This window comes from Mobula birostris, chromosome 11 (assembly GCF_030028105.1).
Source record: "Mobula birostris isolate sMobBir1 chromosome 11, sMobBir1.hap1, whole genome shotgun sequence".
NCBI lineage: Eukaryota > Metazoa > Chordata > Chondrichthyes > Myliobatiformes > Myliobatidae > Mobula > Mobula birostris.
This window is the reverse complement of record NC_092380.1, coordinates 28,903,915-28,922,148: the sequence shown is the minus strand read 5'-3', so window position 1 is coordinate 28,922,148 and position 18,234 is coordinate 28,903,915. Positions and strand designations below refer to the sequence as shown.

Here is an 18,234-nt window from a genome sequence, read left to right as displayed (position 1 = left end):
CCGCCTCTGCTACACCAGAGCCTGTTCAACCTCTCCCCATATTGCACAGTCCCTAATCCTGGCAGCATACTGGTAAACTGCTGCTGCACCCTCTCCAAAGCCTCCACATCCTTCCTCTAATGAGGCAACCAGAACTGGATACTCCACTCACACCTTGTATGAATTTTAACCCATTGCCTTAATTCTGTGATTCGCTCTTAATATTGCTTTCCAATCCCTACTAAGAACATAGTCAGGATTGATGTTCCTGGTGGCCAACATTTTAATTGTACTTCCAATTCCGATATGCTGGTCCATGGTTTTCTCTACAGTCGCAATGAGGCTACTCTCAGGTTTCAGGAGTAAACACCTCATATTCCATCGGGGTAGCCTCCAACCTGATGACATTAACATTAATTACTCTAACTTCCAGTAATTTCTCCTCCTCCCCTTCTTTTTCCATTCTGGCTCCCCTCTTGCCCTTTCTCTTCTCCTCATCACTTCCCTTTGATTCCTCTCCTCCTTCCATTTCTCTTATGGCCCTCTCTCCTCCTCTCAGATTCAGACCCTTACCTCTTCCACCTATCACTTTCCTGTTTCTCACCATTTCCTCTTCCCACCCACCTATCTATCCCCCACCCCCCACCAACCAGGTCTCACCAGCCAGCTTGTACTCCTCCATGTCTGCACCTTCTTATTCTGGCATCTCTCCACCTGAAATGTCGATTGTTTACTCCTCTCAGCCTGACCTGCTGAGTACCTCCAGGTGTGTGTGTGTGTGTGTGTGTGTGTGTGTGTGTGTGTGTATATACACGTGTGTGTGTTCGTGTGTGCGTTTGTGTAAGATTTCCAGCATCCGCAGAATATCTTGTATTGGCACATTCTGCCTCTTCTAAGCCTTCCCAATATCCACAATGCAGAAAACTGAAAACCAAGTTTGGCAGCAGCTGATTTCTTGCTTACTTTGCTGCTACCTTTTTTGCATCTTTATTCTGCTTTCTCTCACAATGGGTTTAATAAGGTTTTATATCTGCCGTTATCATTAATGTATGCCTCATCAGCCATTAAATAGCTTCAAACTAAATTGACTCACTTTATGTATCTTACTGTATCTCATTATCACTTTATGTAAGATAGTGTATGTTACTATATACTACCTTGAGATTAATTTTCTTGTAGACATTCACTGTAGAACAAAAAATGCAATAGAATTAATGAAAAACTACACACTTACAGGGAGGGAGGGAGCGTTGACTCAGACCTTCAGAGGCCTGCGTCTGGTATTTTCATGCCTTACAAGGCGCAGATTAGAAGTCTGTGTGAGGCGCCAGTCCTCGCGCAGACACTAGGGCAATGTGTGGTTAAGTGCCTTGCTCAAGGACACAAACACGCTGTCACAGCTGAGGCTCGAACTAGCGATTTTCAGCTCACTAGACGAACGCCTTAACCACTTGGCCACATACCCAACACTAACAAAGAGCGACAAACAACCACTGTGCAGAAGAAGGTAAACTGTGCAAATACTGTAATAATAAGAAGAATTAAGAATAAGAAGAAGAACAATTAGAATTTATAGATACACTAAAACAAAAGCTTGGTGCATACAAAGCCAAACTAAATAGATACATGAAATGCACACAATGAAGAAAACAGAATTTTCAGCTCAAGAGCAATGAAAAAGATTTATATAGGATGTTGAAACTAAATTCAACACACCAAAGTGTCACCAATCCTAGCACAGAATTATCAACAAACACAGTGATAATGAACTTTTGGTCTAATATCTGGTTAAACAAGGAAATGCAGAATGAAGAAGCAAGCTGAATTAAGAGGAAAAAGAATGCACTCACACAATGTAGGCATACAAGCACATGAAGTTGCAATGGGTATGCTAAAAGTGGTTATAAAAGATACCCACAAGTGTAAAAGTACTGGCAGTCTTTGCTGGCGGTTTGATGTTTATCTTTAGAAGCTTTATGTATGACGCACGGCTCTCGGGTTGAACACCGAGTGGGATTTTTCTTTTTTCCCACTTTTCTTGCTTAGTAGGGTTTTTTTTTCATCACAAAATTTTTTCAATCTTTATATAATTTTTTTTTCTTGAGACATTGTAAGTGTTGTTTACTTTGACGTACTCGTGTTTATTTTCGGAAAAAAATAATAAAAAGATTTGGAAAGAAAAGAAAGTAAGTACTGGCAGTGATAATATTCATAATTATTGGCATAAAAATTTACTTACCTTTATCCATACCTATAAATACACAACAACAATTTTCTTAAAAATCTTGAAAAAATGCCTGAATTTTTGACAGAAGGTAAAGCACATCTCTAAAAGAAAACTCAAAAATGACCAATCAAAATATTGTCCTGTTACTTGTTTACAAACTATATATAAAATTGTAACATCATGCACCTCGCAATTTATCACCACTCATTTAGATAACTACAATATACTGAAAACAGAACAGGATGTTGAAAGGATACAAAAAGGATTTAAAGAACACCTGATTATAGATTCTATAATTCTAAATCCAACAGAAAAGCAGGTATCTTTTATGTTGTAATATTGACTACCAAAAAGTATTTGAATCTGTCCCACACTCATGGTAATAGAAGCTCTTAATATATAAAGTACACCCAATACTTGTGAAATTCTTACAACATCTGATGAAGAGTTGGCGTACTATAATCGCATTATCTATTACAACCAATAAAGAACAACCACTGTTATCAAATTATATCAGTGCATTTTCTGGGGCGACTCTTTAAGCCCACTATGGTTTCATCTAGCTTTAAACCAGCTCTCAAATTTACAGAATTGGTTGAAAATAGGGTGTCAAATAAGAGACATCCAAACAAATTATACCTTCGCACATTTTCTATACATGGACAATTTGAAATTATACACTCCTGCATCAGTCAAGCTAAAGCAATTAATTCAATCAGTAGAACTATTTTCTGAAGATACAAACATGAACTTTGGACAAGTGCAGAATATTAGACATTAGGATGAAAAGAGCTAGTAGAATATAATACAGAATAGCAGGATACAATACAACTGGTAGACGAATATAAAACAATTAAGTTTCTGGGATACTTCATTTCCTATGGAGCATCAAGAAAGCTCACCTCTGTCCCAAGATACTGACAGACTTTTACCGCTGTACCGTTGAGAGCATACTTACCAACTGCATCTCAATACAATATAATCAGTGAAAAGCTACACACAAACTCAGACAGACAAGCAACCAATGTGCAAAAGAAGACAAAATATGCAAATACAAAAAAAAATCAAATAATAAATAAATAGATAAACATATATATAAATAATACTGAGAACTTGGTAGTAGAATCCTTGAAAGTGAATCCACGGGTTGAGTTTAGTGCTCAGTTCACTGTTGAGGTGAGTGAAGTTATCCATGCTAAGTTAGCCTGATGGTGGGTAATAACCGTTCCTTTCCTGGACATTAGTGTTTCCATACCAGGCCATGATACAATCAGGATACTCTCCACTGTGCACTTATAGAAGTTTGTCGGTTTTAGCTGATATGTCAAATCTGTGCTAACTTCTAAAAGTAGAGACACTACAGTGCCTTCTTTGTAATGGTCCCATATCCAAAATTATAACGCCAAGGAATTTAAAGTTACTGACCAGTTGATGAGTCAAATTACTGGTCATCAGTAAAATTACTGATGTTCCAGTTGGAAATTCATTGGAACTGATGCCTCTCGGGGAGTAGATGGTTCAGTGAGAAAGAAATTGTATTTTCATACCTTTCTATGTGCTCACCACTCTATAAGGCCCTATACCTAACTCCAAAACCTTTAGACCTCTGAACTCTTTGCCTCTTTGAGTTTAATTCTTCCAGCAATGGCCGCATTTTTTGGTTACCAAACTCCAAGCCTTGGATTTCTTCCCAAAGCCATATCTCTCCAGCTCTCTCTTACCTGTTATGATACTTTTAAGAATCAGAATTAGAATCAGGTTTATTATCACTGACATATATCATGAAATTTGGAAGTTTGGTTGATCACTGAGCTTGCCAAAATGTTTACAGACGTTTTGGCTCCAATCGAGAAGCCATCATCAGTGTGCAGTTGAGGATATTGTCTCCTCGGAATGATGGTTTATATACTCCTCTAGGGATATCGATTAGATGCCGTAATCTGGTTGGCTGGTTTGAAACACTATGAACAGTTTAGCAGTAGAAGATTCTGAATGGCTATCTTTGAGGGAAGTGTTTTCTTCCATTTGCACCCCAGAGGAGTATATAAGCTGGCATTCTGAGGAGACAACACCCTCAACTGCGCACTGATGATGGCTTCTCAATTAGAGCAGAAACATTTGCCAAGCTTGGTGTTCAACCAGACTTCGAAGTAGCCAACACAAGCTACCAATATTCTGCAATATTTCAATCATGAAATCTGTTTTGCGGTAGCAAGACAGTGCAATACATAAGATATTCCATAAATTACACTGAGCAATATATCTTGAAAAATTAAATAAGTAGTGCAAAAATAGTGACATAGTGTTCATGGGTTCATTGTCCGTTCAGAAATCTGATGGTGAGGGGAAGAAGCTGTTCCTAAAACATTCAGTGTGTGTCTTCAGGCTCCTGTACTTCCTGTCTGATGGTGGTAAGGAGAAGAGGGTAAGCCTTGAGTGGTGGGAATCCTTAGAGATGGATGCCACCTTTTTGAGGCATCGCCTTTGAAAATCTGCCTTCTTTTGTAATGGTTCTGTGGCCCATGCACCTTTTGTCGGTTTGCCACCGGTAGTTCTTGAGAGAGTTTTTCTTATATTAAACATAATGTTACAATAGTTTTGTTGATGAGAAAAGAGATTGATAAATACCGGAACACCAAGTAATGGAACCTTTGTCTTTTGGTCTTTAGTGCACTGATTCTGATGGCCGAGCAGTGGATCGAGCCAAAGCTTGGTGTGAAATGGTGGACATTCCATACTTCAGGTAGGCATTGCATTTAATTCATATAGCAAGACTCCAGTATTTGCTGAATGTGAAGTTGGTTGCATTAACACTGGGATACCTTGGCAGAAATTAATTTGTCCTGGGATTAGTGATATAAGTAACTGGGTGAACTTAATCCAGAACATCTCCAAAGTATTTGTATTACTTTTCACACATCTTGAAGGCAAACAGTTGAGTTATTCACCATTCCTTGGCTAATAATTGCTAATACAGGTTGAGTATCCCTTACCCGAAATTTCAAAATCCAAAAACCTCTGAAATCCAAAATTTTTTTGAGCACTGGCATGACATCACAAATGAAAAATTCCACAAGGCACTGAGAAGGCTCACAGGTGATGCTCTGCGCATCACAGACAGTGACCTCATATATGTACTGAACAGAAGTTGATGAAAAATAGAAAAACGTTGCATAAAGCAAAAAATGAAGATCTCGATCGGGTATTGAAAGAATGAATTTGTCAGCGCTGAAGTGAACATATGCCACTATCGACCTATGACTCTGACATCAATTGCTATGAAGTGCTTCGAGAGATTGGTTATGGCACATATCAACCACAGCCTACTGGTCAACCTCGAAGCTTTGCAATTCGCCTATCGGAGCAACAGGTCAACAGCAGATGCCACCTCTCTGGCCCTACATTCCTCCTGAGAACACCTGGAGAATAAAGACGCATACGTAAGGCTCCTTTTCATTGACTACAGCTCTGCCTTTAATACCATCATTCCAAATAAACTGATCCCTAAGCTCCGGAGCCTGGGCCTTAGAACTCAGATCTGCAGCTGGATCTTCAACTTCCTCACAGACAGGACCCAGGCTGTAAAAATAGGGGACAAGCTCTCCTCTACAATCACTCTGAGCACCGGTGCCCCACAAGGCTGTGTACTCAGCACCCTGCTGTACTCACTGTACACCCATGATTGTGTAGCCAAGTTTCCATCAAACTCAATATATTTGATGACACAACAATTGTAGGCCGTATCTCGGGTAATGATGAGTTTGAGTACAGAGAAGAAATTAAGAACCTGGTGGCATGGCGTGAAGACAGTAACCTATCCCTCAACGTCAGCAAGACGAAGGAATTGGTTGTTGACTTCAGAAGGAGTAGCGGACTGCATGACCCAATCTACATCGGTGGTGTGCAAGTGGAAGAGGTCAAAAGCTTTAAGTTCCTTGGGGTCAATATCACAAATGACCTGACTTGGTCCAACCAAGCAGAATTCACTGCCAAGAAGGCCCACCAACGCCTTTACTTCCTGAGAAAACTAAAGAAATTTGGCCTGTCCCCTAAAACCCTCACTAATTTTTATAGATGCACCGTAGAAAGCATTCTTCTAGGGTGCATCACAACCTGGTATGGAAGTTGTCCTGTCCAAGACCGAGAGAAGCTGAAGAAGGTGGTGAACACGGTGCAGCACATCACACAAACCAATCTTCCGTCCGTGGACTCACTTTACACCACATGCTGTTGGAGCAGTGCTGCCAGGATAATCAAGGACACGACCCACCCAGCCAACACACTTTTCGTCCCTCTTCCCTCCGGGAGAAGGCTCAGGAGCTTGAAGACTCATATGGCCAGATTTGGGAACAGCTTCTTTCCAACTGTGATAAGACTGCTGAACGGATCCTGATCTGGATCTGGGCCGTACCCTCCAAATATCCGGACCTGCCTCTTGGTTTTTTTGCACTACCTTACTTTCCATTTTTCTATTTTCTACCTATGATTTATAATTTAAATCTTTAATATTTACTAATTTTAACTATTTTTAATATTTAATATTTGTAATCCAGGGAGTGGGAAGTGCAGAATCAAATATCGCTGTGATGATTGTACGTTCTAGTATCAATTGTTTGGCGACAATGAAGTATAAAGTATGGTGTGCTGATCATGAAACAAGTAAAGATCTATCACGACAAACTGAAAATTGAAGTTAATTGTGAATAGACAGAAAGCTGATTGAAATTTAAGACAAGGCATGCCATAAAACTTTTAAAGGTTGTGAAAATTTTAAAGTCAACGTGTTTGATAAAAATCTGACTCCAGAACACATTTACAATGCTGATTGTTTTTATACCTTACATAAAAGCTATAAAAAAGTAATATGCAAATACTGTATACTGTAACCTTTTAATCAAAATACGGCATTGTAGGTGAGCCTGAATGTCTGCTGTTGTTTGTTGTTCCTCATTTCCCAGTGCTGCTGTGCTGCTTTTGTTACCCTGCACACTTTATATTTTCATTATATTAATAGTATGTAATAATTTTTACTGTTAAGTACATACTGTATGTGCAATGAACAAGTGTAAGACAAAAACTGCTTACTGGTAGCATATAAATTTAGAGTCAGAAATCCCAAGCTATCCCATTATGTAATGCAAAATCTAAAAAATCTGATTCTAATTAAGAGGCAAGAATTGTGTCTCCTGAAGCAAGGGTGGACAATAGATCTTAAACTCTGTTCTGTAAGACTTTACAAGCATAGTAACAGAGTGATAACTTAGTTTGGTGTGTCTCACCTTCGTGTGCTTCTGCTGCACCTGTCACCAAATGTGGGGAGATGCCTTTGAAGTGTCATCACTATTGTGCAAGAAAATAAAGAACTAGTTTCAATATAAAAGGCATTTTAGTAATAAGGGATAAATATTATGCAGAGTACAGAGAAAAAAATTGTAACTTCATGGCACTGTCATAGAATATGTTGTATCTACTTGAAAGAGTTGACAGGTAGATAGAATCAGAATCAGGTTTATTATCATGTGTCATGAAATTTGTTAACTTCGCAGCAGCAGTACAAAGCGATACATGATAATGTAGAAAGAAAAAAAGTAAATCAATTACAGTAAGTATATATATGTATGTTAAACAGTACCAAACAGAAATAATATAAATATAAAAGTGAGATAGTGTTCATGGGTTCAATGTCCATTTTGGAATTGGATGGCAGAGGGGAAGAAGCTGTTTCTGAATCTCTGAGTGTGTTCCTTCAGGCTCCTGTACCTCCTCCCTGATTGTAAAAATGAGAAGAGGGCATGTTGTGGGTGATGGGGGTCTTCTGTAATGGATGTCACCTTTCTGAGGCATCACTCCTTGAAGATGTCTTGGATACTGTGGAGGCTAGTATCCAAGATGGGGCTGACTAATTTTACAACGTTCTGTAGCTTCTTTCAGTTCTGTGCAGTAGCCCCTCCATACCAGACAGTGATGCAGCCTGTCAGAATGCTCACTATGGCACATCTATAGAAGATTTTGAGTGGTTTAGGTGACAAAACAAATCTCTTCAGACTCCTAATGAAATAATGTCTTGCCTTCTTTATAGCTGTATCAGTACGTTGGTACCAGGTTAAATCCTCAGAGATTTTGACACTAAGGAACTTGAAGTAGCTCACTCTCTCCATTTCTGATCCCTCTATGTTTGTATTCTCTCATTTACCATTCCTGAAGTCCAAAATCAGCTCTTGGGTCTTACTGACATTGAATGCAAAGTTGTTCCCATGACACCACTCAGCTGTACGCCCTCTCATCTCCATCTGAGATTCTACCACCAGTGGTTGTATCATCTGCAAATTTATAGATTGCATTGGAGCTGTACCCAGCCACACAGTAATGAGTATAGAGAAAGTAGAGCAGTGGGCTAATCACACACCCCTGCGGTGCATCAGTGTTGATCATCAGCAAGAATGAGATATTATCACCAATCTGCACAGATTGTGGTCTTCAGGTTAGGAAGTTGTTCTTATTGCAGAAGGAAGTACAGAAATCCAGGTTCTGTAGCTTATCGATCAGGACTGTGGGAATTATGGTGTTAAACGCTAAGCTATAGTCAACGAATAGCATCCTGAAGTAGGTGTTTGTATTGTCCAGGTGATCTAAAGCCATTTGAAGAGCCATTCAGATTGCATCTGCCATTGACATATTGTGGCGATAGGCAAATTGCAGTGGGTCCAGGTCCTTGCTGACGCAGGAGTGAGAGAGAAAGAGACAGACAGACAGGCAGGCAGTGAGAAAGAGAGAGATCGTAAGTTGTCAGCAGGTTCTGGAGTCGGAGTTCTGTGTGGGCAGGATGAGTGAGGTCTGATGACGCCTCCTGGGTTTGCAAATTGGTGAGATCAGAGTTCAAGGCTTAGTTTTGGGGTTCCGTCATTTGACAAGTCGAGAGTTTGAGTCCTTGTGTTCAGTTATTGGCCAGTCCTTTGAGTCAATGCCAAGGATTGAGGTCTGAGAATCAAATTGGAAGTCTGGAAATTGAGGCCCATTGGCTGGAGCCCAGGTTCTGTGAACCTCTGCGAGTCCAGTGGGATAGTTATAGATGCAAAATCTGTGTGTCTGGGTCCAAATCCAAATCCAAATCCAAGTCTGCTGAAGGCCAGAAAATGCTCTATTTGGGGTTAGAGGACTGTGTGTGTGCATGGATGGGAGAGAGGAACAGGGCTTGCTTCGCTGTTATTTTATTGCTTGTTGTATTCTGTGTTGTTCCGCTGAGCATTGTGGGCGTGCTATTTTGGCACCAGAATGTGTGGTGACACTTGCAGGCTGCCCCAGCACACCCATGGGTGTTTTAATTGTTTATGCAAATAATGTGTCTCACTGCATCACACACAAAATGATGGAGGACTGTATCTTTTGATGTACATGTGATAAATAAACTTGAATCTTGGATTTTGTGTGGAGCTGTCTCAGTATGGCACTGAAGCATCAGTTTAGATTCTTGTGCTCTACACTTAGGATGAGGGAATTTGATTTAAAGTTTTCTAATTAAGAGACAAGAAATGTGTCTGCTGAGGCTATGAGGATTAACAGATCTTAAGCTCTGTTCTGTAAAATTTTATAGGAATACTGATAGTGGTAACTTGGTTTGCTGGCATAAGGTCATCGTGCGCCTCTTGCACAGGTCATCGGTTGTGTGGCGAGATGCTGAGCCTGACTGTGTAAGGAAGTCATGTGAATGTTGGCCAAATCTGATTTGCTTCATTTTATCTTTCCAGGTTGAACTCTCAGTTGAAGACAGATGTGATGCTGGATGAAATTGATAATACTATTTTAGTTAATATGCTTTGGGATACGCAAATCTACATCCATCAAGAGAGGGACAGGATCCAAGAACTTGCCCATCTTCTGTTAAGTGCTTGATTAGTGTGGAAGGAAGACTGATCAACCACTGGAAGATATTTGAGCCGAATGACTTTTTGCCACACATTTAATGTTTAATTTAATTATTTTATACTTGTGATGACTAGAACTAAATAATGGTACATTACAAAGTTTTAACCCAGCAAAAATTCACAATGCCTAATACTTTTGTGTCTTGTGTAAATAAAATCAAGGAGAAACAAAGAGATCCCAGTCAAGAGTGTATTCAGCTACGAATCTCATAACCATGCTTTTCTCTTTAGTGATGCACTAGACTAGCTGAGTGTTGAGTGTTTCCAATTAATGAGGGGTTCGCTGTTGAGTAGAGGAAACCAGGATCCAGTTTGACAGGCAGATGGTCCACGCAAACTTACCAGAATGTGTCTGGGGTACAAAATTAAATTATTTTGCATCATACTTAGAGGGATATTTGATCTTGGAGGCAGTGCATAATATTTTAATACTGTGAATGTATAGGTTAAGTAACAAGAATAACCTCAAAACCTGGCTTACAGAATTGATTAAAGAAAGTTGATATAAAAATTATGTATGTTATTTCAAGGCATTTGGTTGGAGGTACAAAGTTCATTTCATTGGGGTAGGGAATCTTTAATTTTGAAGCTGTGCTTTGCATCTTTAGGTACGGGGTGAATACTTTCATTAGGCGTGAAGAGCAAAACCAGTGGCTGTCAATATTATATGCCTGGAAATGATGTAGGAAAATTAGAGGAAAGCCTTTGATTGACTGACAACATTTTTCTGTGGTTGAGAATTTCACGTCATTGCTGTCTGGGAGAAGAAATTTCTCCTCATCTTGGTCTTAAATGGCTTATACAATGTCCTTGGACTTGTGATTCTCCTTACCAAATCAGCTGGAAACTCTATGGATTTTTGATGGAAAGAAAGTCTGAGACTCAACTGCATTTGACCAGATTGTGTATCGTGTCCGTTGATAGTATGTGGATAATGGGTTAATGTAATTTTTTCTATTACAAACTTTAAAATATTTTAAACGTAACTAATTGTAGTCGTGGAGAATTATGCATTTTGTTATGCCTAATTATATTCCTTTCAGTTTTGTCTTAATATTCTTGCCGAGCCTGTTAGTTCTTCAGCTGGGAAAGAGAGTTAATATAATTAAAAACCAAAGTGTCCCAAATACATGCTCATTAAGGGAAATACCATTTAAAATATTTATACTCTTCTGTCTTTGAAGTTTGGCATTGCTTCAGATGTCTGATTACGTGATGTTAACGTTTGCAAGTTGCTTAAAAAAACACAATTGCCCTTATCAGACTGGGTAGACAAGATCAATTTGTAGACCAATCCAGGTATAATTAGTTAATTGTTCAATGGGTTAATGGGAAAACAAACAATACTTTGCTCAGTCCGAACCTACATTCAAACAAAATAAATGTGGAAGGCAGATGCAGGTGTGAGAATAATGTTGTGTTCTTAATTACAAGGAGAACATGGAGCTGGTCGTGTGCATTAGTGTTCTCCACCTCTTCGAATACAGTTAAAACCTCAATATGATGAACAGTTAGCCCACCTCTATAATGCAGGCAGTAATATTCCATACACACTTTATAGAACACAAATAAGCTCTGGTGTTTTGTAGTTTCATAGAGTTATACAGATTAAGACAGACCCTTCAGACATACTTTCCTGATGGTTATATATACTATAATCATGATTCAGCATTATTAGTTCTAAAGCAAATTGGAGTTTGTTGACATAGTGGCACAGATCTTTATTCTAAAGGCCTTGAAAGAAAAGATGGTATGTTGCCTTAAAAACATGTAAACTTGATACACTGCATAGACATGTTTTAAATTTATGTTTATTCAAATTGATGAACTGACAGCCTTATATGATTTTAATGTATTTAATTGCGATGCACTTTGTTTTATAAATGCTGCTGTACTGTGTTGCATGAAACAAGAGCCAACAAACTGTACTGTCATATTTCCTTTAAATGATGCAGAGAAGGTGGTTCAAACTGGATTGCAGAGTCTCTCTGTTCCGTTATCTATGTTTATGAAACTAACTATTTGCACTAATAGTGTATGATGTAATTAGAATAAAGAATAAATGAATATAACCAAACAAGATAAACGTTATATGAATAAATGAGCCTTAACTTAGGAGTAAAGGAGTACAGTGATTCCAGTGATGTACTTTGTGTCATAATCATACTCTTGTTATAATAAAAATGAGGCAATAAAACTCTGTAGAGCAAACTCATCCTTTGCCCTTTCTCTACAGTTATCCTCTCCCCAGTGTCTCTACTGAGAGCTTGAACTAACTGTTTCCTTGCCATTCCCAGTGGTGAGGTCAGATCATTTTCACAAATTCCTTTTGATCAAAATGTCAAACCTACAGTACTGAGCAAAAGTCTTGGGCGCACATGTATAGTTAGGGTACCTAAGACTTTTTGCACAGTACGGTTATAATTTTATGTATTGCACGGTACTGCTGCAAAAACAAATAAATTTCATGGCATATGTGAGTGATGATGAACCTGATTCTGATATGGGCCTCTAATGTGGTCTGAGTGTGGAAGGGGGACAGGGAGAGGGAAATTGTGGTTGGGAAAAGGGGAAGATAGAGGGGAGGGAGTGGGAAGCACCAGAGAGACATTCTGTAATGATCAATAAGCCAATTGTTTGGAATTTAATGACGTTGCCTGGTGTCTCAGGGCAGGGCGAGTCTGCACCAGCACCACACCGCACCCCCTTGGCACTCCCCTGCCTTGCCACCTGTCCCACACCTCTCTTGTGGCACTCCACCCTCGCCATTCTCAACCTCCTGTGCTCCCACCAGATTTACAAGCTCGCTCTCGTCTCCACACTGACAAATACAGTGCTGTGCAAAAGGTCTTGGGCACCCTGGCTGCATAAATGTGCCTGAGGCCTTTGCATAGTACTGCACATACTCCTAACTTTTGACCACCAGTAACAAGAACACTTCTAATTTTTTCACCAACAAACAGAATGCTGAAGGAACTCATCAGGGCAGGCAGCATCTGTGGAGGGAAGTGGATATGTAATGTTTTGGGTCAAGACCATTCATTTGGACTCCATCTATCATCCTCCATTCCATTACCTCCAGCCTCTCGTCATTTTTCACATCTCAGCCAGTCTTGACCTGTCTGCTTCTATTGAATCCCGCCCCAACCCTCTACAAAGGAAACATTAGACTAACTGTGTAACTGAATTCTTTCATCCATTCCAGTAAATCTTTTCTCTGTCTTCTCATCTAAAATATGAATCAGAATCAAGTTTATTACTACTGAGATATGTTGTGAAACTTATGAGGCAGTAGTACATTGCAATACATAAAGATGCTATAAATTACAGTAAGAAATGAATTTTAAAGTAGCACAAAAAGAGAGTAAAATAGTGCAGTGGTGTTCATGGGTTCATTGTCCGTTCAGAAATCTGATGGGGGAGTTCAAGAAGCTGTTTCTAAAATGTTGAGATTGTGTCTTCAGGCTCCTGTACCTCCTCTCTGATGGTAGCAATGAGTAGAACATGATGGCTGAAGTGTCACGGGATCATTACTGAAAAAAAAATTGATGCAAGTTTTAGGAGAGCATTATGAATCTAGATATAAGGTTAAGAACTTGGTTTAGAGAGCATAGCAGTTAGAGCAACCACTTTACAGTGCTAGTGATCATCAAGCAGAGTTTGTTTCCCACCACTGTCTAAGGACATTCTCCCAATGACTCTGTGGATTTTCTTCGAGTGCTCCAGTTTCCTCCCTCATTCCAAAGATGTACAGGTTAGGGTTCGTGAGTTGTGGGCATGCTCTGAAGCAGAGTGACTAGCCTGTCCAACACAATTCGCGGTGATTTGATACAATGCAGGATTGAGTATTCCATTCACACCTTTGTAATCCAGCTGAGAGTCACCAGTTTAATGCTTTATCCAAAAGTTCAAAGTAAATTTATTATCCAAGTATGTATGGTATATACAACCTTGAAATTCATTTCCTTGCAGGCACCCGCAGGAAAACAAAAATACAATAGAATCCAACTCCAACAAGTTCCTTCACTGTTCAGTAATATTGTTATGGATTGTTTTCTTTATGATTTACTGTATTAATTCCTAATATAAAATGTTACACTTTATTTTAAATGGAATAAAATCATTTCAATTACATATTGCAAGTTCCAGTGCTGTTAATTACCTATTTTGATTAAGTGGAAAATGGATCCCATTGCTTATAATTACATAGGACACAGGATAGGTGGCAATGTCTGCTGGTAGATTTTACTATAAATTAATAGTAACAGGTACAAAATGCTGGAGGAACTCAGCAGGTCAGGCAGCATCTATGGAGAGGAATAAACAGTCGAAGTTTCAGGCCGAGACCGTCAACTGGACTGGAAAGTAAAGGGGGAAGAAGCCGGAAGTAAGAAGTTGGAGGAGGGGAAGGAATACAAACTGGAAGGTGATAGGTGAAGCTGGATGGGTGGGGGAGGGCGGTGGGTGAAAAAGGTAAAGGGCTGACGAAGGACTCTGATAGGAGAAGAGAGTGGACAATGGGAGAAAAGATTGGAAGAGGAGCTTCCAACATCTGCAGAATCTCTTCTATTTATATGGGTTGTCCTTAGGGAAGGAAATCTGTCCTCATTACTTGTTCTGGCCGTAACATAACTGCAATTGCACAGCAGTATGGTTGACTCCTAATTGGCCTCACTTAAAGTATAAATTGACATAGGCAATAAACTCAAACAACAGGAATTCTGCAGATGTTGGAAATTCAAGCAACACACATCAAAGTTGCTGGTGAACGCAGCAGGCCAGGCAGCATCTCTAGGAAGAGGTGCAGCCGACGTTTCAAGCCGAGACCCTTCATCAGGACTAACTGACGAAGGGTCTCGGCCTGAAACGTGGACTGCACCTCTTCCTAGAGATGCTGCCTGGCCTGCTGCGTTCACCAGCAACTTTGATGTGCGTTGCTTGATAGGCAATAAACTTTTGCTTGCAATCTAAATTACTTACACCCAGAAGATAATCAATAAGGATTAAAATTTTCCAAACCATCCACCCGAACCACCTTGTTATTTTCTCCGACAAATTCCACTCCATTGCAAGTTGATAATGAGATGAAGAACAATCAAAGAATAAAAGGTCTCAGGCTGAAACGTCGACTATTTACTCTTTTCCATTGATGCTACCTGGCCTGCTGAGTTCCTCCAGCATTTTCTGTGTATTGCTTGGATTTCCAGCATCTGCAGAATCTTTTTGTGTTTATACGGTGTTATGTAAATGGCATCAATGAATATCAATTGAGACAGGTTGTATAAAAACAACCAAACATTTATTAAACACGGATAAACGATAAAAACAAAAAATAAACGAAAACCTTAATCGGAAGTTAACCGTTATACAGCCGTTCAACAACTCGTCACTGGTTCTTAAAGCGTTAAATGCGAAAACAGTTCTTAAAGCGATAAAATCAGATATAGTTCTTAAAATGGTAAATTCAAAAGCCCAACAGATTTATACGTTCAATTGGTAGAGACTTCTCTGGAGAAGGATTTCTTCATAGACGCGACTTTCCTGCTGGTTCTGTGCACAGGATTCACGATACAGCAAATAAACAGTTTAAAACAATTGACCTTAAATTCTTTTAGAGAGAGAGCAAACCTTTGCATGAACTCTTTTCTCTTTTGGCAAGAGTTATCTCGATGCAGGTCACTACTCCTTCAATGAAGACTCAATAAGGTCCATCCTTTGTTAAACTGCCGAACGATGCCGACTCCTCTCACCTTCGAGTCCTGTACTTCAATAAAGTCTTCACTCTCCCTTCTACTGCTGCTGGAATAAGGTACATCAGCACATCTAGCAAAAATTTCCAGTCCAATAATATTGTACCTTGCAACAGAACGCAACACTCGGTTTTAAAAATGAAACTGCGTCACAAAAACAAATACGTAACAGAAATGGAGACACAGCACGTTCTACAAATCTACAAACTAAAAACTAACAGCGTCATCTGGGGTCTACCCTTATATACCCGTGGTGCACGTGTCATCACATCAGCGGGAAAATTACATCAGGTGACCTCCAAAAGACCAGTACATCATTCTCACAAAAAAAAACACAGATCTCCTTGAGGCATGTGACAACAGTCATAGAGTCATAGAAAAGTCTGGCACAGAAGCAGGCCCTTCTGCCATCTAGTCCATGCTGAAATATTTAAACTGCCTTCTTCCATCGACCTGCACCAGGACCACAGCCCTCCATACCCCTACCATCCATGTACTGTACCTTTCCAAACTTCTCTTAAACATTAAATTCGAACTTGCATGCACCACTTGTGCTGGCAGCTCATTTCACACTCCCACGACCTTCTGAGTGAAGAGGTTTCCCCTCATGTTCCCCTTAGACTTTTCATCTTTCACCTTTAACCCACAACTTCCAGATGTAGTTCCACCTATGTCATGGTCCAGTCTGTCAAGTCCGGATTCCGGTTCATGGTCTGGTCCATCGCTCTTTATTCCAGGTTTTCTGGTTTTCCCTTTTCCTGTTGGGTGCTCTAATTGAGGCAGCCGATTCACCTTTTGGGCTGGCTACTTGAATACTTCCTTGGTTCAGCTTCAGTTGCTGGATTGTTCCTGTCCAAACCCCCTGTCGGAATTCTGTCTCTGCCCCTGCCTTCTGAAGCCTTGCCCTGCAACCTGTGTCTGAAGCCTTGAAATGCCTCACCTCGCCTGCACCGCTGTCAAGTTCAACCACCGGAGCAAGATAAGGAAGTGTCTATCGTTGTTTTGAACTGTCACTGCTTCCGCGCCTTCACGAGGTAGGTCCGGCCGTTTGCTGCTACCTAGTGTTGGGATCCGTCTCTGTGTCCATGCCTTCGCTAGGTAGGTCCAGCCGTTTGTGCCTACCTTGAGTTGGGAACCGTCTCTTTGTGCCGTCGCCACCACTGGGGTAGGTCTGGCTGTTTGCCACTACCTTGAGTGGAGATCTGTCTTTCAGTGTTCTGTGTATGAGTCCCGGCCCTACGTCCTGTTTCCAAGGAGGGATCCCGGCTCTGTGTTCCATGTTCCTGTCTATCAAGATTACCTAGGCTCTGCGTTCCTGTCTCTCCCTCGACCAAATCAAGGCTTCCTGTTCTCGCCCAGCCCAGTGCTGGAGTTCCCTCGTCCTGTGCTGGAGTCTCTCGTCCTGTCCAAACCACATTCAAGAACTTCGTCCTGTCCAAGCCACGTCCAAGAATCTTGTCCTGTCCAAGTCAAGGCTTCTTGTTCTCATCCTGCCCATGTGCCTCGTCCTGTGCTGGAGTTCCCTCGTCTTACCCAGGAGTCTCTCGTTCTGTCCTGTAGCCTCGCCTAGTCCTGTCTTCCAAGACCACGTCATGTTTTGGCCTTGATCCGGAGTCTGAGCCCGAGTCAAGGCCCTGGTTCTGGGTCCTTGTCCAGTCTCTGGCTCGAAGTCCAAACCCCAGCCTCGTCATGTGCTAGCCATGAAGAACCCAAGCCATGTCCAGTCCTGTAGCCAAGTCATGTCCTCACCTGATTCCGGCATCCGAGCCCGAGTCAAGACCCAGGTTCTGGGTCCTTGTCCAGTCTCTGGCTCGGAGTCCAAAACCAGGCTCCTAATTCTATTTCCTATTTATGATTTATAATTTAAATTTTTAATATTTACTATTGATTTGTACTCCAGGGAGCGCGAAGCGCAGAATCAAATATTGCTGTGACGATTATATGTTCTAGTATCAATTGTTTGGCGACAATAAAGTATAAAGTATAAGACTGTGTCTCGCATTTGCGTCTGCTCCCAGTGCCCCACCTTTATAGCAACCTTGCATTTACCCTATCTATACCCCACATAATTTTGCATACCTCTATCAAATCTCTCAGTCTTCTATGTTCCAACAAATAAAGTTCTCCAGACCCGGCAACATCGTTGCAAATTTTCTCTATACTCGTTCAACCTTATTTACATCTTTCCTGTAAGTAGTAACCAAAACTTCACACAATACTCCAAAATAGGCCTCACCAATGATTTACACACCTTCAACATGACATCCCATCTCCTGTACTCAATACCCTGATATATGAAGGCCAATGTGCCAAAAGCTTTGTTTATGACCCTATCTACCTGTGATGCCACATTCAA

General features: G+C 40.5%; 1 protein-coding gene across 2 annotated transcripts in view; it reads left to right on the top strand.

Annotated features, from left to right (window-relative positions):
- pla2g6 (phospholipase A2, group VI (cytosolic, calcium-independent)) overlaps window positions 1–14,262 on the top strand; it is a 138,342-nt gene extending 124,080 nt beyond the window's left edge. For both annotated transcript variants that reach the window (XM_072272009.1, XM_072272008.1), the window contains 2 exons: window positions 4,876–4,949; window positions 9,952–14,262. In XM_072272009.1, the coding sequence (XP_072128110.1) occupies window positions 4,876–4,949; window positions 9,952–10,096 (219 nt within the window). In that variant the 3' untranslated portion in view covers window positions 10,097–14,262. The remainder of the gene's footprint in view (window positions 1–4,875; window positions 4,950–9,951) is intronic.
- The last annotated feature ends 3,972 nt before the right edge of the window (window positions 14,263–18,234 follow it).